The sequence below is a fragment of the Mytilus edulis genome, chromosome 11 (assembly GCF_963676685.1).
Source record: "Mytilus edulis chromosome 11, xbMytEdul2.2, whole genome shotgun sequence".
Lineage (NCBI taxonomy): Eukaryota > Metazoa > Mollusca > Bivalvia > Mytilida > Mytilidae > Mytilus > Mytilus edulis.
The window spans coordinates 80,598,223-80,622,427 of NC_092354.1; the positions used below are offsets into that span (position 1 = coordinate 80,598,223).

The window sequence follows — 24,205 nt, forward strand, 5'->3', positions numbered from 1 at the left end:
TGCTTTTTATTTGTATTGTAGTCCTGTAATATTTTGTTTTCATTTCAATGTTATATTTAACTGTGCCATTAAAGTGCGAGGTTTGGCATGCCTTAAAACCAGGTTCAACCCACCACTTTTATTCCCCTTTAAAAGTGTCCTGTACCAAGTCAGGAAGATGGCCATTGTAATAATATTGTTCGTTTCTGTGTGTGTGTTGCATTTTAACGTTGAGTCGTTTCTGTTTTCTCTTATTTTTGAGATAAGACGTGGCACGGTACTTGTCTATCCCATATTCATGTATTTGGTTTTGATGTTATATTTGTTATTCTCGTGGTGTATTGTCTGTTGCTTGGTCCGTTTCTGTGTGCTGTTGCGTTTCGGTGTTGTGTCGTTGTTCTCCTCTTATATTTAATGCGTTTCCCTCGGTTTTGGTTTGTTGCCCCGATTTTGTTTTTTGTCCATGGATTTATGAGTTTTGAACAGCGGTATACTACTGTTGCCTTTATTTATACATAAGAAGTAAATCCATCAGGTAATTTCAAAGCCGACAATGACATAATAATTCTATTGGTTGTTGTAAAAAACTAAAGTCATGTCGAACCACTTATAATCAATCAAGTTAAATTGCTTTAGTATAATAATCAATCCTGAACAAAGAAGTTGTTGTTACATCAAATGGTATAAATACAGATCTAAAGAGTTGTATCACCACAGTTAAAATCTTCAAACCTCAGTCATCATGGCTATGATAACTTTACTGCTGTTGAGTGTTGTCGGATCAGCACTGGCCCATATGGTGGTGGAGGCGGCGGAGGGTATAATGTTGGGTATGGTGGTGGTGGTGGTGGCGGCGGTAGTGGTTGATGACTTGGATCTGGCGGCAGTGGCGGAATATTGTTATTAGGCGGCGGATTAGGAGGAGGAGGAGGAGGAGGAGCAGTAGGAGGAGGAGGTGGTTGGGGAAAAGGAGGTAAGTTAATGTTACTGTATTTTAGTTTTAAACTATAATTACGTCACTTCTTCTTTGATTTGTATCTATTTCATACTGTTTAAGATTATTCCATAGTTGATTGCTCTACCCTTTTTTTTTAATTTATTCAAGGATATGGTGCTGGAAGCGGCGGAGGTTATAGTGTTGGGTATGGCGGCGGTGGTGGCGGAGGATTCGGATCTGGCACTGGTGGTGGTGGACTTTTGGTATTAAGCGGAGGAGGAGGCGGAGGGGGCGGAGGGGTGGAGGAAAAAAGGGTAATTAAATGTTACAGTATTTTAATTATGAAATACCAGTACGTAAGAATCTTAAAATGTATAACTATAAAACTAACTCCATCAACATGATCATGTTTAAGAGAAGCAATGTTACCGACAATTGATAAAGTGCAGCGAGTGTATAATTTTTATGAAATCTTATCACTAGTAATGCATTTATTGAGCTAAATCGAACGCTCTAAGCATGCTCGTGTACATCTGTATGCATTAAAACCTCAAATAAAGTTACAATTTTTCTTTGAAAATGATATGGGAATTGTAAAATAAAATTATAAATTAACTTTATATACCTATATGGAGTTATTTTCTTTCAGAAAGATAGGTAATTCTTTCGAAGAATCAACCCGGACGATACCATGTTTCAATGAAATATGCTAAAAGGCATAAAAATAACGACCTGTGTGAGGTCATTATTTTCCTCGATAAAAATGCAAACTATAATTTACTTTAAAATCATATTTGTCTGATCGTTCTTTGTTGCCAATTTGGGAATTTATTTTGTAAAGTTCAATCTATGATAGGTGTAAAAAAATCGTTATTGCCCGCATTTTAATTTAAAAATAAATAATGTGTTAATTTATCGCTAGAATACAGAGACATTGTCATATATTATGTTAGATGAATTTTAATGTAAAACTTTCAAATAAAGCCAGGTTTAACATATTCCTTTTTAAGATTTTGAAAATCTTTTTGATTTAGACTGAAAAGGTTAATTGCTTGCAGGTTGCTCAACGTCCAGTGGCATATATGTCATACATATTCAGGACTATACACACTGAATAGGAAATCATACTGTTACCTACATGTTTTGATATTCTTTTCGTTTAACATGTACATGTATCACGATTTCAGTCTCCCTTCGTGTCAGTTCTTATTGTTTTAAATTTATGTATACCTTTTACTCTATCAAATGGTCAACTAATAAAATATTCTTATATTCTATTGAAAAAAATTCATGTATACCTCACAATTGGGTCGGGTTAGTGAAGTGTTTATAATTATATCCTGATTATCTGTTAAAAAATGTATTGCATTCACATATGAACTTCAGAACTAATGACAAAAATGTAACTGAAATATATAATTGATATAAAAGGAAAACTAGCTTTACAGTAAAATTTAATTTTGTTCATAAGCAATCGTGATGACTATTATTATAAATTAAGATAAGAATAAGGAAATAATTAATTAAGGAGTTGGAAAAAGAAACTTAATGATGTGTTTTGTTCATAAGTAGGCATAGATTTTTGTTAATTGTTTTAGTTTTTAAGATGTTAGTTAAGTTTTAAAATAAGATTTCAACTTATACCCTGACACTGAGCCGTATTGAAGTGTATAAATAGGATAGGCAGTAGGTTTGAAATTTTAAAACAAATGAAAAAAAATATATAAATATATAAAAAGAAAGGGACCATTTTGATGAGGAAACTTTATACTATTTTTGTAAAAATGTAAAAGATTAAGGAGAACGACATTTTTTTTTGCAACACGGTGTTGTTGGTGTTGTTGTCAAATATTAAAAATAGTCAGTAACAAGACGTAGTTAAAATCTTATCAAAGGAATCTTAAATGCTTTTTTTTAAGAGTGATGAGAATACATCTTTGGTCTATATTTAGAGTTAAGATTAAATAATGAGGCACTAAGGAAATACAAGTATTACAATTGGTAACAAGATAATATTTTATTAAAAAAATTCTTGTGTATCACGTTGATGTAGGGGTTACATTAAATGATTGATTAACTTATTGTAAATTTATATATAAATGTATATCTTAAGTAATGATTAAATAAACATATCTTGTTTTTCTTAGGTAGATTATCAGTGGGGTTAAGGTGCGATCGTCATTGGAATAGCCATATTTTTGTACTGTTAATTTACTAAGAATATATCTTGGTTAGCCAAAAAGAAGGGTGCAGGTTCTGGTTCTAATGCCACGAACAGTTGGCACAACATGGTGTCAATGCAATGGATTGGAACAGATGTTACTGCTTCCAGAGAGACTGATGTCTTCCTCTTCGCCATTGATCAAGGATGACACTTAACCCAATAATGTTGTTATTTACAGCCTCTTAAGAAGGACGAACCAACCAGCTAGTTGCATCAACTACTTCGTAATAGAAATAATGTTGACCGACACTTGTACAAAGATTTGCGCCCTTTCCAGCAGTTGATGAACATTATACTTTGATGGTGACGGAAATAAAACATGAACTATTTATACCGAAATATTGAACTTATGATTCGAATGAACTATGTGTAAATATATCCAGCTATTGGACTTGATGAAATTAATGAACTTATTATATCCAGATATTGGACTTATAGAACTTTATAAACTTAGATGTGTGGTGATGGTAACCGGAAACCTAACAATGACCTATTTAGTATAACCTACAGGAAGTAAAACGACTTTCGTTCGATTTTGGAGAAAAGGCATAATATGTAACACAATTGTGTTTCATATCAAAGTGTAATTAAATATAGCATAAACAAAACAACTACATGTAACCTTTGGACACTTAATAATAATGTATACGAATATTATAGACATATACCCAATAAATGACCATGTCTACTGTGAAATACCATGTATCTCTCAGAGGTTAATTGCATAATTTGACTAGTTTTATTCAACATCCAGACTACTACGTAACCGGCCTACAGCTATGGCCCATGTTTATGGACCACTAGACTATATAAGATCCAGCTTTGGACTTGAAGGGAGGACAGATTGGTACCGGAGATTCGGCCATGGTCCTCCCCCTCGGTTGTAGTCTGGAACTCATGCGCTTAATATCAGAAGTAATCCAACAGGAACGAACAGTTATACCACTATACGATCACGTTTCCGTGTGACAATTTATTGAACATTTGAACAATTCAACTATAAAGACAGTTTGTGAACATTCGAACATTTGAACTTTAGAATCTTTCTTGACTTTTGTAATAACATAATAAAATATATTTATCCAACACTGACTGTATTTCATAAGTCACGATTTAATTAGATGTAAAATCTGTATAGCGTGTTGATGCCGATTAAAACTTGTAATCACTTTTGTATTCCTTGTCAACTAACAACTGAATATTTTTCATTAATGCTGGATAAAAGTTGAATACACTTTTTGAGAGAGAACAAATCCTCTTTGGTTAACCCTTGTTCATCAATCTTTCAATCATACAATGATGGCGTTGTTAAAAGAACAACGTGCACGATTTAATACCATAAGGCCAATAGGTTTATATTTTGAATCATTATGTGATACAATACGGAAAACAATATAATTTCTTCAAAGAAGGATTTAAAAAAAGTAGAAGAATATTTAATTAGAAGAGCTCATTATTTATTTTTCATTTAATGAATGGCTGTCATAAGTCATGCTAAACTGCGCATGCTCAATCAAGTTTAATTGTTCTGAATACATCACTTCTACACCAAAGAGAATAAAAATACATATCGTAGCCGTCGTATCAGCACACAGAGTTACAATCGTCAAACCTCAGTCACCATGGCTATGTTTACTTTTCTGCTGTTGAGTTTTGTGGGAGCTACATTTTCCCAATGGTCATATGGTGGTAGAAACGGCGGAGGGTACAGTGGTGTGTATAGCGGCGGTGATGGTGGTGGAGGATTTGAATCTGGATTTGGCGGTAGTGGTGGAGGTTAGTAAATATTACAGTATTTTTGTTTTTAACTGTTTTTACGTTACCACCATATTACACAGTAATATATGATCTTAGGTTATGGCCCAGGATATGATGGTGGAAGCGACAGAGATGGTCGCGTTTAGTATGGAGTCAGCGATAGGGGCACTAGAAACAAAATCATCATATATACCAGGATTAAAAGTTGTGTAAATAGTTAATTTATAAATATGACCATATCAATGATAATTAATGTCAGCACAAATTTAAACGCCACACGCAGTGGCATCGACCCAGTGGTTGTAAATGAACTTATCATAGATATCAGGATTAAATTTGTATTTGCACCAGACACGCGTCTGAGAGAGGAGTAGGAGGGGGAAACAAACGGTAAAATCAAATTATAGTAATTCTTTTTTTTAAATGTCAGAACTTAATTAATAGTCTGTTGCATAACAAGAAAAGTTACTTTATGGAGTACCATGTATAACAGGATCAATAGTCCTTATAAATTAATTACATGCATCATGTGTACTTACAATTATAAAACAATAACTTTTGTAATGTAAGTGAGCAAAAATCAACGTTTGTCTTCGGTTTGTTCATCAGCATGATACCTTTTTTGATGAATCGTTTCTATGTTTCCATGAAATTCAAATTTTAAAATTTTACAAGGTTATGGCCCAGGATATGGGGATGGAAACAGCGGCAGTTATTTTGTTGGGTATGGCGGTGGCAGCGGATATGGATACGGAGGATCAAAAGTAGGTTATGGCGGAGGCGCTAGGAATGGTGGTGGAGCTGGAAATGGCGGAGGAGCTGGAAATGGCGGAGGAGCTGGAAATGGCGGTGGTGCCGGAAATGAAGGTGGAAATAGAAATGGAGGCGGATATGGATACGAAAAATCAAAAGTAGGTTATGGCGGGGGAGCTGGAAATGGTGGAGGAGCTGGAAATGGCGGTGGAGCTGTAAATGGAGGTGGAAATGGAAATAGAGGCGGAAATGGAAACGAAGGATCAAAAGTAGGTTATGGTGGTTATGGAAATGGAGGCGGATATGGATACGGAGGATCAAAAGTAGGTTATGGCACCGGAGCTGGAAATGGTGGCGGAGCTGGAAATCGTGGAGGAGGTGGAAATGATGGAGGAGCTGGAAATGCCGGTGGTACTGGAAATGGAGTTGGAAATAGAAATGGAGGAGGAAATGGAAATGGAGCCGGATATGGATACGGAGGATCAAAAGTAGGTTATGGCGGTTATGGAAATGGAGGAGGATATGGATACGGACGATCAAAAGTAGGTTATGGTGGTGGGGCTGGAAATGGTGGAGGAGCTGCGAATGGCGGTGGCAATGGAAATGGAGGTGGAAATGGAAATGGAGGCGGATATGGATACGGAGGATCAAAAGTAGGTTATAGCAGTGGAGCCGGAAATGGCGGAGGAGCTGGAAATGGCGATGGTGCTGGAAATGGAAATGGAGTCGGAAATGGAAATGGAGGCGGATATGGATACGGAGGATCAAAAGTAGGTTATGGAGGTGGGGCTGGAAATGGGGGAGTAGCTGGAAATGGCGGTGGTGCTGTAAATGGAGGTGGCAATGGAAATGGAGGCGAAAATGGTAATGGAGGTGGAAATGGAAATAGAGGCGTTTATGGAAATGGAGGCGGAAATGGAAATAGAGGCGTTTATGGAAATGGAGGCGGAAATGGATACGGAGGAACAAAAGTAGGTTATGACGCTGGAGCTGGAAATGGTGGAGGAGCTGGAAATGTCGATGGTGCTGGAAATGGAGGTGGAAATGGAAATGGAGACGGAAATGGAAATGAAGGCGGATATGGATACGGAGGATCAAAAGTAGGTTATGGTGGTGGAGCTGGAAATGACGGAGGACCTAGAAATGGCGGTGGTGCTGTAAATAGAGATGGCAATGGAAATGGAGGTGGAAATGTAAATGGAGGCGGATATGGCTACGGAGGATCAAAAGTAGGTTATGGCGCTGAAGCCGCAAATAGTGGAGGAGCTGGAAATGGCGGTGGTGCTGGAAAAGTAGGTGGAAATGGAAATGGAGGCGGAAATGGAAATGGAGGCGGATATGGATACGGAGGATCAAAAGTAGGTTATGGCGGTTATGGAAATGGAGGAGGATATGGATACGGACGATCAAAAGTAGGTTATGGCGGTGGGGCTGGAAATGGCAGAGGAATTGCAAATGGCGGTGGTGCTGGAAATGGAGGTGGAAATGGAAATGGAGTCGGAAATGGAAATGGAGGCGGATATAGATACGGAGGATCAAAAGTAGGTTATGGTAGTAGGGCTGGAAATGGCGGAGGAGCTGGAAATGGCGGTGGTGCTGTAAATGGAGGTGGCAATGGAAATGGAGGCGGAAATGGTAATGGGGGCGGAAATGAAAATAGAGGCGGAAATGGAAATGAAGGCGGATATGGATACGGAGGATCAAAAGTAGGTTATGGCAGTGGAGCCGGAAATGGCGGAGAAGCTGGAAATGGCGATGGTGCTGGAAATGGAGGTGGAAATGGAAATGGAGTCGGAAATGGAAATGGAGTCGGAAATGTAAATGGAGGCGGATATGGATACGGAGGATCAAAAGTAGGTTATGGCGGTGGGGCTGGAAATGGCGGTGGTGCTGTAAATGGAGGTGGCAATGGAAATGGAGGCGGAAATGGTAATGGGGGCGGAAATGAAAATAGAGGCGGAAATGGAAATGGAGGCGGATATGGATACGGAGGATCAAAAGTAGGTTATGGCAGTGGAGCCGGAAATGGCGGAGAAGCTGGAAATGGCCATGGTGCTGGAAATGGAGGTGGAAATGGAAATGGAGTCGGAAATGGAAATGGAGGCGGATATGGATACGGAGGATCAAAAGTAGGTTATGGCGGTGGGGCTGGAAATGACGGAGGAGCTGGAAATGGCGGTGGTGCTGTAAATGGAGGTGGCAATGGAAATGGAGGCGGAAATGGTAATGGGGGCGGAAATGGAAATAGAGGCGGAAATGGAAATGGAAGCGGATATGGATACCGAGGAACAAAAGTAGGTTATGGCGCTGGAGCAGGAAATGGTGGAGGAGCTGGAAATGGCGGTGGAAATGGAAATGGAGGCGGAAATGGAAATGGAGGCGGATATGGATATGGAGGATCAAAAGTAGGTGATGGCGGTGGGACTGGAAATGGCGGAGGAGCTACAAATGGCGGTGGTGCTGTAAATGGAGGTGGCAATGGAAATGGAGGCGGAAATGGTAATGGGCGCGGAAATGGAAATAGAGGCGGATATGGATACGGAGGATCAAAAGTAAGTCATGGCGGTTATGGAAATGGAGGAGGACATGAATACGGAGGATCAAAAGTAGGTGATGATAGTGGGGCTGGAAATGGCGGTGGTGCTGTTAATGGCGGTGGCAATGGAAATGGAGGCGGTTATGGAAATGGAGGAGAATATGGATACCGAGGAACAAAAGTAGGTTATGGCGGTGGAGCTGGAAATGTCGGAGTCGCTGGAAATGGTGGAGGAGCTGGAAATGGAGTTGGAAATGGAAATGGAGTCGGAAATGGAAATGGAGGCGGAAATGGAAATGGAGGCGGATATGGATACGGAGGATCAAAAGTAGGTTATGGTGGATATGGAAATGGAGGCGGATATGGATACGGAGGATCAAAAGTAGGTTATGGTGGTTATGGAAATGGCGGTAAAGCTGACAATGGCGGAGGAGCTGGAAATGGCGGTGGTTCTAGAAATGGAGGTGGTGCCGGAAATGGAGGTGGAAATGGAAATGGAGGCGGATATGGATACGAAAAATCAAAAGTAGGTTATGGCGGTGGATATGGATACGGAGGATCAAAAGTAAAATATGGCGGTGCTGCTAGTAATGGCGGTGGATATGGGAAAAAAAGTCACTCATACTAAATATGTATAGCCTTGCAGTATTATGATTTAAATTTGAATAATTTTTAAAAAAGCTTTTGATTTTAAACATATTTTATTCATTAAAATATGAAAAGGATTGAGCAACAGGCACAGCCTATAAAAGCTCTCTCCATATTACATGTACAAGGTATAATTCAATCACAACAACTGTATTTAAAATAATGCAATATAGTGGAACATGCATGCTACTTGGGAGCACACACGAGCAAATATATGTTAACAGTGTTACTTACTAAATGCAAAATATATTTAAATATATAGGCAAATAATCATCAGTTATTTAAAGTACCTTGAAACATGCAAATATCCTTTATAAGTCATTAGAAATATATATATGGCTTGAAAGAGACACTAAGCTTGCTTAGTGGAATAAATGAATTAATGTTGGAGTGTAGAAAAAATAAAAAATAAAACTAGATGAAACAAAAATTAAAGTAAGTTTCAAACAAAACGTTGAGTGTCACTGATATATTTCTGAACAGATTTAAAAATAGCAATATTCATATCATATGAAAATAATCTCTTTCCAAAAAGTAGTAATTCAATATTTATGTCAACATTATCAACAATGGAGTAAATGGAATCAAGAAGGATCTGTCTTACATCATTATACTTAGGGCAAATAAAAAAGAAATGTTGGTTATCCTCAACAGGATGGTTACAGTTTGTGCAAAAAGTGTTCTCGGATAAGAACTGATTAAACAAATGAGATTTAAGGTTGCTAGCATTATTTCTGCGTTGACAATGACTTATATTTAGTTTCCTTATCCCATAGTTGAAAGGTTTTAATATATCATCAGTCCTATAAAACTTATCTAGTCAACTTCTAAATATACCCAAACTTGGTGATTTTTGTAAACTCAAAGGAAGACTATTCCAAAGTCTTATAGTGGAAGGAATGAAACTATTAAAATAACAGCTAGTTCTAGCAAGAGGCGGGTGAAAAGTGTTATTTGCATTCCTCAAAGTATAAGGGGTTTGTCTGGGAAGATATGGCTGAACTAACTCATATAAGTATGCAGGTGCCATCCCATTTAATATTTTGTAGAATAGTATAAGCTTATGTTTATTACGTCTATTCTCCAGAGTTTCTAAACCTAATTCAATATAAAGTTTTTGTCTGGAGGAATTACGTCGTAATCCTGTAATAATTCTAGCATCTTCTATCTGAATATTTTCAAGAAGCTCAGTCTCATGCTGGGAGCAATTGCCCCAAATAACATCACCATATTCTAATATAGGTCTAATAAAAGCATAATAAATACGTATAAGTGAACTCCTATCTAATACGTGTTTAACTTGACGAAGCACAGAAAGACGAGAGCATGCTTTTTTATAAATAATATCAATATGCGTGTGCCACGAAGCTGATGACTGAAATGTTATCCCAAGATGACAGTGAATATTTATTTTCTCAACCTCTTCACCATTTATCCCAAAAAATACAGGTGGATGCTCCCTTTCCCTTCTAGTAAATACAATATTTTTAGTTTTCTTAGAATTCAATTGAACAGGCCATGATTTTGCCCAATTTGAGATAACATCCAAGTCATCAGTCAAAGAAGCAGCCGCTACAGCATGATCATCATCTACTATGACAAATAAAGAGGTGTCATCTGCAAAAAGTCTAATATCATTAGCAATATCATTTACTATATCATTTATATAAATAAGAAACAGAAAGGGTCCCAAAACTGATCCCTGGGGGACACCTGCATGTATACTTCTTAGAGTTGACGAAAAGCCTTCTGAAACTACCTTTTGTTGACGATCCGAAAGATAACTTTCTATCCAAGATAAGAGCTGGTCATTTAAGCCAGATTGTTTAAGTTTAAATAAAAGCTGGTAACAAAACTCAATAAAAAACATATTGACTCATTGTTCTCTCAAATTATCAGTGCCAAACACGAATTATATTGTCAAGACAAGTTTTCCTGATTATCTGACATCTTTTCCTGATGAAACTCAACAAAACAAAAATTAAAGTCATGCGTCATAATCGATAAAACTTCACAACCTTAAAACAAGACAGAAACTATTTCACATTAGCAACATTTAACTTGCATGACTATGCACAGTGAAGTAAATGTATGATCCCTTTTTAGTTTAACAAATTTAAGCCTGTAATTTATTGGTTTGTTTATGTGTTACATATTTGTTTTTCGTTCATTCTTTATACATAAATTGGGCCGTTTGTTTTCTCTTTTGAATTGTTTTACGTTGTCATTTCGGGGCATTGTATAGCTTACTATGCAGTATGGGCTTTGCTCATTGTTGAAAGGCGTACGATGACCTATAATTGATTATATTAACACGTGTGCCGTACTACTAGTACACAAATCTAAAACAAAACAATCATTATTACAAGGTAACAGGTAAAACTAAAAGAAAAACAATTCGAAGTTGTATAGTGTCACAATGACGGTTGACCAATGTAACGCTTATGTTTTATTATTCTCCATATGAACGTTGCGAATTTCTTTTGAAATAACCTTAGAATACAACTCTTACTGAATAAATACACTTGTTTTATTTTGATAATTTACTCTCGTGAAATTTGAATAGTGAATGGTTGTTTCGAACAACAAACGATGAATGCAGATGTTGGGAGTTATAAACAAAATAGTCAGCGAAAAACAATTTAAATCAATTATGCTTAATCAGCGAATTAAACTTTCTGATTTACTCGTAGAATATATATTATGAAATAAGGAAGTTATAACACACGTTTCGGATATTTAAAATCGATTGGCTTTTAGTATAAACGAAAATGATAAACATTTCTTTTTTTTAATTTTCTGTTCAATTTTAAAAAATATATCAGTTTTCAACATGACACAAACATGACAGATAAAACTTCGGATAAAAAAAAATAAAACGTAACTGTAATTTCAGATATATTGCGTGAATTTATTATTGCAATTTAAAAAAAAAATGCGACTTAGTTATAACGATTTCCGAAACCGCCAAAGATGCCGCTTACAGATCTATGCTTAAGTTATAGAGTTCATATTATTGCGATGCCAATGCATTCGCAGTATTCAGGTTACATGTAATACAAACTTCGCAATCACTTCTCAATTAACTCAATTTGATCCTTCTGTTAAATACACATATAAACTTGCTTGGTGATTATTGTCAAATTCTATGATATAATGGCGTGTTGGTTATTTTTCCAAAGTACTTCATTAACAAAGCACAAGACGCTCATTCACATGTCAATACAAACGTGTATGATGTTATGTTAGCTGTATAGAAAAAACATCCAATGATAATTGTTAGTATATTGCAAGCCAATTAATGATACTCGTCATAATATCAAATCGTGACAACCAATACGAATGCAATCAATTTTCTATGCACACAACTTTGAATAAATGATTAAATTAACTATGAGACTCTTTAAAATATGTTCACTGCCATACCCTTATTTTCACTTTTTTCTAGTAATATGTTTATTTTGTTTTTAAATACAGCGTCGTTTGGCAATATACTGGAAGTTAAATGCGACTGACACATACATATATATATAGGAAGATGTGGTATGGGTGCCAATGAGACAACTCTCCATTCAAGTAACAATTTATAAAAGTAAACCATTATAGGTCAGGGTACGGCCTACAACTACATTATTATTTAAGTGGACGACAGCTACTGTACATTTGATAACTGACTTAGGACAGGTGCAAACATTTGCAGCGGGATTAATGTTTTAATGATACCAAACCTTCCCCTTTTTCTGAAACAATAGTATTACATTAGAACATAGAAAAAGGTAAAAAGATTAACTAGCTATATCATGTATAAAACCAGGTTTAATCTATCATTTGTCTACATATGAAAATGCATGTACCAAGTCAAAAATATGTCAGTTGTTGTCAATTCGTTTGATGAGTTTGAGCTTTTCATTTTGCAATTTGACAAGGGATTTTCATTTTGATAATAACCAGGGAATTCAGTATCTTTGTGATTTTACTTTTTGTTTTGTTACATACACAATTGTGTTGAATGATGTTTATGTAGTTTGAACTTCTCTTACCGACTGAAGTATATTCTTTACCATATCTTACAATGAAATATCCAGCTGTTCTACCCTACACAACAAGATTATAATGCCCACTGTCGTATTCTCCCGCGCCACCACCATTTTATAATCCATATCCTATATATAAAAAAAAAGATGTTGTATGATTGCCAATGAGACTACTGTCCACAAGAGACCAATATGACACAGACATTAACAACTTTAACATATATTCTAAAGAAATGATGAAGAACGTCTTCATAGAACGAAATCTTTATCTAAACTACATGTAGGAATACAATAACGTCGCTAAGTAGCGACGTCGAATATACAGTTACGTAATTACAGCGGTAAATGACGTTAAGACGTTTACCAATTAAACGAAAATGTCTATAATAAAAGAATGTAAAAGTATTTTACAACATTCTGGGGGCCTCAAAATGAGTTTACTGTTCACATTTCAAGAGGGACTAGTTTAACTATTGGCCGTGTAGTAATCAGTCCACTTGATGTACGAATCTTTGCAGCACGAACAAGTCCATCTAGTCCTGTAATAACATCTTCTATTACACCTAATTTCCACATTGTTCTTGGTGAATTGTCCATAATCAATACAACAGAACCAATTTTCACATGTGTATGAATTTTTCCTGTCACATGGTGAAACTCTCTCAGTCCGGTGAGATATTCGGATCTCCATCGATTAGTGAAATGTTTTATTAAAGTTATTTTCCGTTGTACTAGTTTATTAGCTTCTTCGTGTGTCTTCTTATTGTCCTCTGTATGTATATAGTTGTCTGTAGATAGTCTTCTCCCGTGCAATACGTGTGACGGCGTCAACGGCTGTGGGTCTCGGATATCCTGTGAAATGTACGTTATCGGGCGATCATTCATAACACTTTCAATCTCCGTAATAACTGTTCGTACACTATCCGCATTAACTTGGGATCTTCCCAGAATTTTTTTCAGCGTTGTCTTGGTTATTCCGACCAGTCTCTCCCACCATCCACCATACCACGGTGCTGCTCTTGGGATGAACTTCCAGTTGATTTGTATGTTTAGCTCTCGAGGAATTTGGCTTGCCGCTGAAACAAAGGTTGGGGCGTTATGTGAATACCCTGTACTAGGGTGTCCTTTCCTACTGACGAAGCGTCTAAATGCTAACATGAAAGCGTTAAGTGTCATATCTGGAACGAGTTCTAAATGTACAGCTCGAACACATGCACACGTAAATAAACAAATGTACATCTTTTTCAAAATTCCAGTTTTCTTAACATAAAGCGGTCCGGCAAAATCCACACCTGTTGTTGTAAACGGAATCGTATCCGTCACTCTATCTTTAGGAAGTGGGGGTGAATCTTGCTGCATAAACGATTTTCCCATGACTTTACGACATTATATGCATTTCTGTATTATATTGTTCACGCACTGACGAATAGACGGTATCCAATACGACTGTCGGATTTGAGTAACAAATTACTGTTTGTCCAGATCCTGAATGTAACATTTTCAAGTGTGCATCCAGTATAATAAGATCAGTAAACTTATGTTTCTTTGGCAAAAGTATTGGAAACTTTGTACAGCTATCCAATGAGGAATTGTGTATGCGCCCACCGCATCTTATGATACTTTCATCGTCAATGAATAGGCGTAGTTGTTTCAATAAAGGCAATTCCTTGCTTCCTAAATTATTCGAAATTTTCTCCTTTTCGTCCATGAATCGTTCGTTTTGTACGTCCTTAATCCATAGGTGTACTGCATATTGAATTTCTTGAAATAAATGTGACGGTGTCAATTGCTCTGGATCTCGGATCCCGCGTAATGTACGATACTGGGCGATAGTTGTAAACGCTTTCATGTTAGCATTTAGACGCTTCGTCAGTAGGAAAGGACACCCTAGTACAGTGTATTCAGATAACGCCCCAACCTTTGTTTCAATACATGTAGGGCTTGAGCGTAATTTGTGTTTGTAATTTGTAATCCTGAGATGCACTGGCTTGCTGCTCCGTACAATTGAGACCTTAAATAGTTAAACTTCTTTACGTCGTTTAAGGACAAATTTTTATGAACTGCTGCACAAAAGGAATCCCAAAATGGCTGCCATTCCAGTATATTTCCTCCGAACGTGGGTAGGGTAAGCTTTGGTAATTTATGGTACATACTGGAGTTTGAAAATATAGATGAAGAATTATTTGCTGGCGTGAAACTTACTGGAGTAGGGTTTATTAGGTTGTTTGAAAGTGTAAATTCTGTGGCGTGCGGGTTTAATTGTTGCTGTTTCGAAGATGTTGTGCTATCTGCTTCCCGGATTACTTTTGCTAATTTTGTTAGAGTAATTTGAATATCAAATTCATACCTGTCGGCTTCTTCTATCTCTTCTTGAATATCCTCTTCCGAAATTTCTTCCACAATTTTATCGTTGAGCTCCGAAATAACTGTTTCCTTTTCCGTATCATTTCCCTGATTGACATAATTTCATTGACATCGTATTCCTTTGTTAACTCCTCGAAATTTCCGCTCACTCGCTTAAGTAGTTTCGTGACTGCACCACGATGTCCAGCTCGAATAGCTTTGAGTTTAGAACTCATCGTTCTTTTTGTCACGGCACCAATTTAACATATATTCTAAAGAAATGATGAAGAACGTCTTCATAGAACGAAATCTTTATCTAAACTACATGTAGGAATACAATAACGTCGCTAAGTAGCGACGTCGAATATACAGTTACGTAATTACCGCGGTAAACGACGTTAAGACGTTTATCAATTAAACAAAAATGTCTATAATAAAAGAATGTAAAAGTATTTTACAACAACAACTATAGGTCACCGTACGGCCTTCAACAATGAGTAAAGCCCATACCACATTATCAGCTATAAAAGGCCCTGATATGACACTGTAAAACAATTCAAACGAGAAAACAAACGGCCTTATTGATATAAAAATGAACGAAAAACAAATATGTAACACATAAACAAACGAAAACCACTGAATTACAGGCTCCTGACTTGGGACAGGCACATACGTAAATAATGTGGCGGGTGTAAACATGTTAGTGGGAACCCAACCCTCCCCCTAACCTGGGACAGTGGTATAACAGTACAACATAAGAACGAACTATAAAAATCAGTTGAAAGAGGCTAAACTCATCAGATGGAAAAACATACAAGTGGATGTGGCCGGGTACTTGTACATCCCGACAACAAAAAGACACTAGGAACAGATCTGAGAGTACTCGCAGTTATCTGTCAGCTAGTTCAAAGCCATTAACAAATAATAGAATAATCATGCATCTAAAACTAAATATCAACTCCATATCAAAATCCTACTCCATATCTATACCACCACTATATCGAGATCTGCATCCTTACCCTGATCGTTCTCCATATCCAGATCCATATGCATATCAAGATCAACCTCCATATATATCTCAGTTATATTATAGATCTCTGCTTTCGTACCAAGATCTAGTCCAAATAATTATGACGTCTGGCAAGTCTATTTTTTTTTCTGGGACGCCTTCCTACGACGTCATAACGCTGAAGCTGTTTTTAACGTTGATAGTTTTCTTGTTTGAATTTTTAATATTTTCATGTGTGAGGTTTTTAAAGCTGACCTCATGTTGTTTCTTGATTGACAGTTGTCCAAATGGCAACCACCTAAATTCCGAAAAAGTGAGTACATCATGCTACACTTCTTTACAGTGAAAGAAAATATGACCCAAACGATAACATTGTATGGAGTGAGCCACTGAACTTGATAACATCATCGAAGTTTAGCGTCGTACGTGTAATAGAGGACGTCTTGTTTGCCATAACAAATCAAAGTTTTATTGCTTTTATTGAAAAAGCAAGCACATCGACCCCAAGTTTTTTTTTCTTTTGCAAATCATCAAATAACATACTAAGGACGATCCGCCAAATTTTAAGAAAAAATCAACGAGCAATTTTGTTTTGCACTTAGGAATAGACGCAAAAATATTGTCAATATATTCCTTTCACTAATAGTAATATAAATTCGAAAGATAATAACTTGGTTTGAAATTGAACTTGTTACAAGAACTGGGTAACATGTATCATTGGGATATTTTACAAAATTGATGTTAAGTTATGACTGTTCGTTCAAAAGTTTGTTACTTTTTGTAAAAGTTTTTATTAATGAAATTTGAGTTTGTACGTCCAAAAGAACCTGTTGAAATCAGTGATCTTACATGTCTTAGTTTCATTTAAGATAGGGAATATCAATTCTCATTTTCCATTTTAATTATGAATACGGTGACAAGTTTTTTTTTTATATTTTCAAAGTTCACCACATTCTTGTTAATCGATCTATTTTTTAAAGTGCTCGGTAGATTGTCTTATAAAAAACTCAGGATTTTAATTTGTGTGTTAGTTATGATACTGAGAGAAACTTATTACAGTGACAACCATTTTTTTTTATTATCAGTTGCATATATGTCAAAGCAAAGTGACGTTCCCCGTTTCTATTTTCTGTTCTATTTAACTTTAATCGATTATACTTTTTTTCCAGAATATATATCTCTCATACATGTCAAATCCAATTGCATTTTTTTAATCAAATAAAAGACGAATGCAATTGTCACTTACGACAATCAAAATTTGACAGATGGCCATTCAATCTCTTGATTTTAAACGAAAACGGTGTGTAACATAACCACTAGCGTGTCCTGTTAAAGAAGAATGACACATGTATTGACCCTAATTGAATCTTGCAGTACGAAGATTGACGAGTGATCCAGTGTATCATTACAGATGGGTGCAGTCCTAACCTGCACAGCAAGTTAACTTGATAACCAGTCATTTGGACTGGTCAAAGTTAATTTGTGACCGCATTTAGGACTGCTCTGACCAGTCCTAGGACCAACATATAGTTAACTTGAAACGCGGACTTGGTCCAAGGATTGTTTTTATGTCTGCCAAAAAGTTAACATGGAAACAAGTCCGCTATTGATATAAGTTAACTTCAAACCAGTCCTGTAATAAGTTGACAGAAGTGCTTACATACACAATGATTTAACAGATTCAAATGTAAAGGTTTTAAATGGATTTTTAAAACGCAACATTAGCATTATCAAGACAGAGAAATGTATCAATGACACAAGACTTGATAATGTGGACAGCTGTTTCCTTTGTACAATAGAAATATCTGTAATTGTTAAAATTGATTAGAGTGTAACCTTTGATTGTTATACTTCAGTGAAACAAAAGGAAGGCTAAACAAGCGTATGTGCAGTCTTAGATCAGACATTAACTTCAATGCAAACGACATTCTTTACAAGAATTTTAATCAGCCTGATCATTTTATCGTTTCTATGACAGTTCGCATTATCGAAAAAGAAATACAACACTAAAAATCCTCATCTTGCAACGCCTCTCCGTAGACAAAAAGAGGACTACTGGATTAGACAATTGGGAACTGCTACACCATATGGTTGCAATGACAAAATTGATGGTATATGTATTCTATGTACTCCTTCGTGTGACTCGGTCACAGTGATAGATATGTTTTACTCTACTCCTCGACGTGGTCTGCATGGTGTCTCTATTAATGATGTGTTGCCATTTATACAAAAGCCATTAAGTATTCATCCCTTTCAAAAGAAACTTTATTCATAACCCCTTTAAACTTCATTTTCTGTTCAATGGATATTTGGAAACCACTGTTGGCTATACTTTTTGGACCTTTTGGATTATAGCTCTTCATCTTTTATATAAGCTTTGGATTTCAAATATTTTGGCCACGAGCATCACTGAAGAGACATGTATTGTCGAAATGCGCATCTGGTGCAAGAAAATTGGTACCGTTAATTTTATTGCATACCATTATTCAAACCAATACAAACTTACAGCTATAATTTTGGATATTGCAAGTCACTGACTTTTCAAACCAGTTTTGGAAATGATGAAAAAGAGAAAATATCTTTTCTAAATCCTTCCTTTGCAAACAAAGGTTTCGATGGCGTCAACTTAGGCAATATCCTTCATCATTAATTAGTTCAACCGCAAATACCTCCTTATTTCAAAGATCAGTCTGTACAAATCATTGTTTTTACCTAAACAAAACCTATTGCAACTAAATTTTTAAATTACAAACACATTTTGCTGGATCTCAATAATGACGACTTCAAGTATAAACCTCCTGATTCATGTGATTGCATTTGTGCTAGTTCCTAATTCACATATAATCCGGCTTGTCACGTTATTACAGGTGACCTCAAAATTGTCAATAACACTTCCCGAGTAATTTTTTATCGAAAGATCCGACATATCGTGAGCCTAAATCCATCAATTGGAAATACAATTTACAATTTTGATGGATTCAGTCGAGGATTATGCCAGGCAATGTGCATAGCGTTAGAAGGAACACGTAGATACTCTTTCCGAATGTATTAAGACTGTGAGGTCATTGACACAAATCAGATTTAAGAAACTGGATGGGTCTATCAATGTTCATGCTACGTCAAACTGTAAAGACCAACATGTTGCAAAATTTTAGCCTACTTCCGTGACAATTATTACTACCACTGGGTCGATGCCTCTGCTGGTGGACTATTAGTCCCCGAGGGTATCACCAGCCCAGTAGCCAGTACTTCGGTACTGGCATGAAAATACGGATTTTTTGTGTTATTTAAATTTGCTGTTACAAAATATTAGAAATTATTATAAATTAAGGAATGTATCTCCCTCATGCAAAGCTCTGATTCCTTTCACGAATTTGACTATACTTTTTGGACCTTTTGGATTATAGCTCTTCATCTTTTATATAAGCTTTGGATTTCAAATATTTTGGCCACGAGCATCACTGAAGAGACATATTTTGTCGAAATGCGCATCTGGTGCAACAAAATTGGTACCGTTGATTTTATTACTACCACTGGGTCGATGCCTCTGCTGGTGGACTATTAGTCCCCGAGGGTATCACCAGCCCAGTAGCCAGTACTTTGGTACTGGCATGAAAATACGGATTTTTTGTGTTATTTAAATTTGCTGTTACAAAATATTAGAAATTATTATAAATTAAGGAATGTATCTCCCTCATGCAAAGCTCTGATTCCTTTCACGAATTTGACTATACTTTTTGGACCTTTTGGATTATAGCTCTTCATCTTTTATATAAGCTTTGGATTTCAAATATTTTGGCCACGAGCATCACTGAAGAGACATATTTTGTCGAAATGCGCATCTGGTGCAACAAAATTGGTACCGTTGATTTTATTACTACCACTGGGTCGATGCCTCTGCTGGTGGACTATTAGTCCCCGAGGGTATCACCAGCCCAGTAGCCAGTACTTCGGTACTGGCATGAAAATACGGATTTTTTGTGTTATTTAAATTTGCTGTTACAAAATATTAGAAATTATTATAAATTAAGGAATGTATCTCCCTCATGCAAAGCTCTGATTCCTTTCACGAATTTGACTATACTTTTTGGACCTTTTGGATTATAGCTCTTCATCTTTTATATAAGCTTTGGATTTCAAATATTTTGGCCACGAGCATCACTGAAGAGACATATTTTGTCGAAATGCGCATCTGGTGCAACAAAATTGGTACCGTTGATTTTATTATGTTGTTATCCCCGCAGATAGCACCCACTACAACATCGTTTTTGTGTGTAAAACTCATTACATTGACTGCTTGATTAACGAATGAGTTATTGATAATTCACTTGGAAACTCAACATATATACCCTCACGACACTTACCAAAGAAAAAATTCTTGATAATCATAGATGTGTTCTATGTTCCTTATTTCTTTGTTCATTTTGATAATGATGGAAGGTTATTATGACTGAGGAAGACTACTAGCTATGATTTCTGACACACTTTGTCATAATGGCCAATCAACTCATGATGACGACCGTAAAATTTCTTGACTGATGACATTAATTTAATTGATTCATATCCCTGTCTTTGGAACTTTTGATAAAACAGTATTCCTCGTTCAACAAAATTAACGTACTTTGAGCTAGCTCTAGAGTAACGTATCAATTGAGACACATATACTCCATATGCTGGTGTCGCTAGGATTTTGCTGCACAGAAATGGAAAGTTGACTATAGGAAAATTAAAATGATCGCGTTTGTCATACATTTTGGTATTCAACCTACCATCAGTAGTCATTTTTAGAAAAAAATTCTAAATATGAAGCCGATTGATCTGTGTCGGCAACAATGGAGGTCATGTGACTACCATATTTGGGCATTTTTTGGGTCATTTTTTGCTTCAACCGAAAACACTCTGAATCCTCAAAATGTAAAATTAATGTATGTTAACTATGTCAATTGTGTATATTTGAACATCAGTTCAAATTTTTGTCTTAATTTCTGGAGAGTCTATGCTGAATTTTAAATATTTTATGAGGCTTTTTAAAAGCTAACCCGCAAATGTCCTACTTTGATATGCCGGTATTCTAAACTAAGCGGTGCCCATAGTTACTTATGAGTTATGTCCCTTTGTTGACATTTTTCATATACTCACTTTTTGCAACTATCCTATATTTTTTTTATTATTTTAAGCACTACATTATAATATTTACAAGTGGATAATTCATCATACTTATACTGACTATATTTTGATACTAAAGCTAACAGACTTTATATCATTTTTACATTAAAATTGAGAATGGAAATAGGGAATGTGTCAAAAAGACAACAACCCGACGTAGACAATATACAACAACAGAAGGTCACCAATAGGTTTTCAATGCAGCGAGAAACTCTGAATGTAAAGTCGTCATAATTTGAAATAAATGAAAATATGTTTGCCATCCTTGCATGATAAAACTATATAAGAGTACATGTTGTCTCATTGATTCCATGCAAGTTTTTCGGCTATTATAAAAGCCTAAAACAATGGAACATTATTGAAATGATTTATAATCTTGAAGTTGCGAATAATATCATATTGGTCTTCTTATATTCAAAAGAAAATAACTATGCATATTAATGAAAGTATTTCAGAGCAGTTTATGAGGGCTTAAAGTCTACAATTATATTCCATATCCAGATTTACCTCCATATCCAGATTTTCCTCCATATCCAGATTGACCTCCATATCCAGGTTTTCCTCGATATCCAGATTCATCTCCATATCCAGATTCACCTACATATCCAAATTTTCCTCCATATCCAGATTCATCTCCATATCAAGATTCACCTCCATATCCAAATTTATCTTCATATCCAGATTCACCTCAATATCCAGATTTACCTCCATATCCAGATTAACTTCCATATCCAGATTCACCTTCAAATCCAGATTCACCTCTATATCCGGATTCACTCTCATATCCAGATTTACTTCCATATACACATGATACAGATTCATTTCGATATCTAGATTCACTTCCATATCCAGATGTACCTCCATATCCCGATACATTTCCATATCCAAAATTTACATCCATATCCAGATTCACCTTCATATCTAGATTCACCTCCATATCCAGATGCACATCCATATACAGATTCAACTCCATATCAACATTACCCTCCATATCCAGATTCACCTGAATATCCAGATTCACCTTTATATCCATTTTCACCTCCATATATATCCACATTACATCCATATCCAGATTAACCTCCATATCCAGATTTACCTCCGTATCCAGATTTACCTCTATATTCAGATTCACCTTTATATCCACATTATCCTCCATATCCACATTATCCTCCATATCCAGATTACCCTCCATATCCAGATTCACCTGAATATCCAGATTCACCTTTATATCCATTTTCACCTCCATATATATCCACATTACATCCATATCCAGATTTACCTCCATATCCAGATTTACCTCCATATCCAGATTTACCTCCATATCCAGATTTACTGCCATATCCAGATTCACCTCCATCTTCAGATTCACCTTTATATCCATTTGCACCTACATATCCACATTATCCTCCATATCCAGATTTACTTCCATATCCAGATTCACCTTCATATCCAGATTCACCTCCATATCCATATTCACCTCCATATCCATTTTCACATCCATTTTCAAGAAAATGAGAAGATATCAATATCCTTTAACTTTACGTTCCGCTCTATGGATGACTAAATAATACAAAATTTGGTGTCTATGTTGAACGAATCTATCCCATCGAACTGGAGATAAAGGATACTACAGATACAGCTCAGTCTGCCTCATATCTTGACTTACATCTAACAATTGACAATGAGGGTTGGTTGAAAACAATACTTTATGACACCAGAGATAATTTCAGCTTCCCAACTGTGAATGTTCCATTTCTATGTAGCAACAGTGCAGCAGCGCCTACATACGGAGTATATATCTCCCAATTGATATGATATTAACGGGCTTGAGTTCCAAATGATGACTTTGAAATCATCCCTTCGTAAATTGTACTGACGCCATTACGATTTGGTTGACCGTTATAGGACAATCGTTTCACAGTTGATATTATATATGTTCCTTTTGTCGTAACTACAATACCCCTTCCCTTTTCACGAATGTGACCTACCGAATTAGACTATTTTCCCAATTTGTAATAACATAAGCAACACGACAAGTACCACATGTGGAACAGGATCTGTTTACCCTTCCGGAACACCTGAGATCACCCCAAGGTTTTGGTGGGGCTCGTGTTGCTTAGTCTTTAGTTTTCTATGTTGTGTCTTCTGTACTATTATTTGTCTGTTTGTCTTTTTATTTTTAGACATGGCGTTGTCAGATTATTTTCTATCTATGACTTTGACTCTCCCTTTAGTATCTTTCGTCTCTGTTTTCAATGATAATTAAATATTTAATTTGTCAAGTTTGATTAACAACGGAAATATTTTTTTACCGTAAATGATTTGTATACCCTCTTTACCTTTGTATTGTATTCATGTCGGCCGACCGCCCTGTAGCAAACCACGATTTACAATACAATGTGAAAGGGAGGCGACAGATGTTAGAAAACAACATAAAGTGAGCAAAACATTGCATTGGGTGAGTAGAAATGAACAAGATTTAAAAGCATGTTGATTAAGACCTTTGCATTAAGTCATGTTAGTAGCGGAACCAGGATTTTGAAGTAAAAATGTGCACTTTATTTCTGTCTTTCTATCGGTATGAATTGACGGTCTATATCATTACACTCCTGCACACTATTATAGTAGCATGTATCAATTCAAATTAGCATGTGCGCTTTTAAAGGTTAATGCACTATCGTTATTTATGTATTTTGCCCTTAAGTTGAAAGCACTCTCTTATGAAGTATGAATTAAACATTTGGTAACATCTTGCAGCATGTATCTCATTTCAATTTGAACAATCGGTCAAGTTTGAAAAGTTGATACTCCTTTTATA

The 24,205-nt window shown here is 36.1% G+C and overlaps 2 protein-coding genes across 2 annotated transcripts in view; one reads left to right on the plus strand and one right to left on the minus strand.

Annotated features, from left to right (window-relative positions):
• The window catches only part of LOC139496383 (fibroin heavy chain-like), a 101,828-nt gene extending 92,982 nt beyond the window's left edge, over positions 1–8,846 (plus strand). The window contains exon 3 of the mRNA XM_071284957.1: positions 6,966–8,846. Within this exon, the coding sequence (XP_071141058.1) occupies positions 6,966–8,815 (1,850 nt within the window). The 3' untranslated portion in view covers positions 8,816–8,846. The remainder of the gene's footprint in view (positions 1–6,965) is intronic.
• A 4,467-nt stretch (positions 8,847–13,313) lies between these two features.
• Positions 13,314–14,243, minus strand: LOC139494642 (uncharacterized). Its single transcript, XM_071282802.1, has one exon. The coding sequence runs from the start codon at positions 14,241–14,243 to the stop codon at positions 13,314–13,316; it is 930 nt and encodes a 309-aa protein (XP_071138903.1).
• Positions 14,244–24,205: the final 9,962 nt, after the last annotated feature.

What these genes read in the sequence shown, in the direction of transcription:
- LOC139494642 (XM_071282802.1), bottom strand. Translation starts at nt 14,243, where the DNA reads ATGGGAAAATCGTTTATGCAGCAAGATTCACCCCCACTTCCTAAAGAT.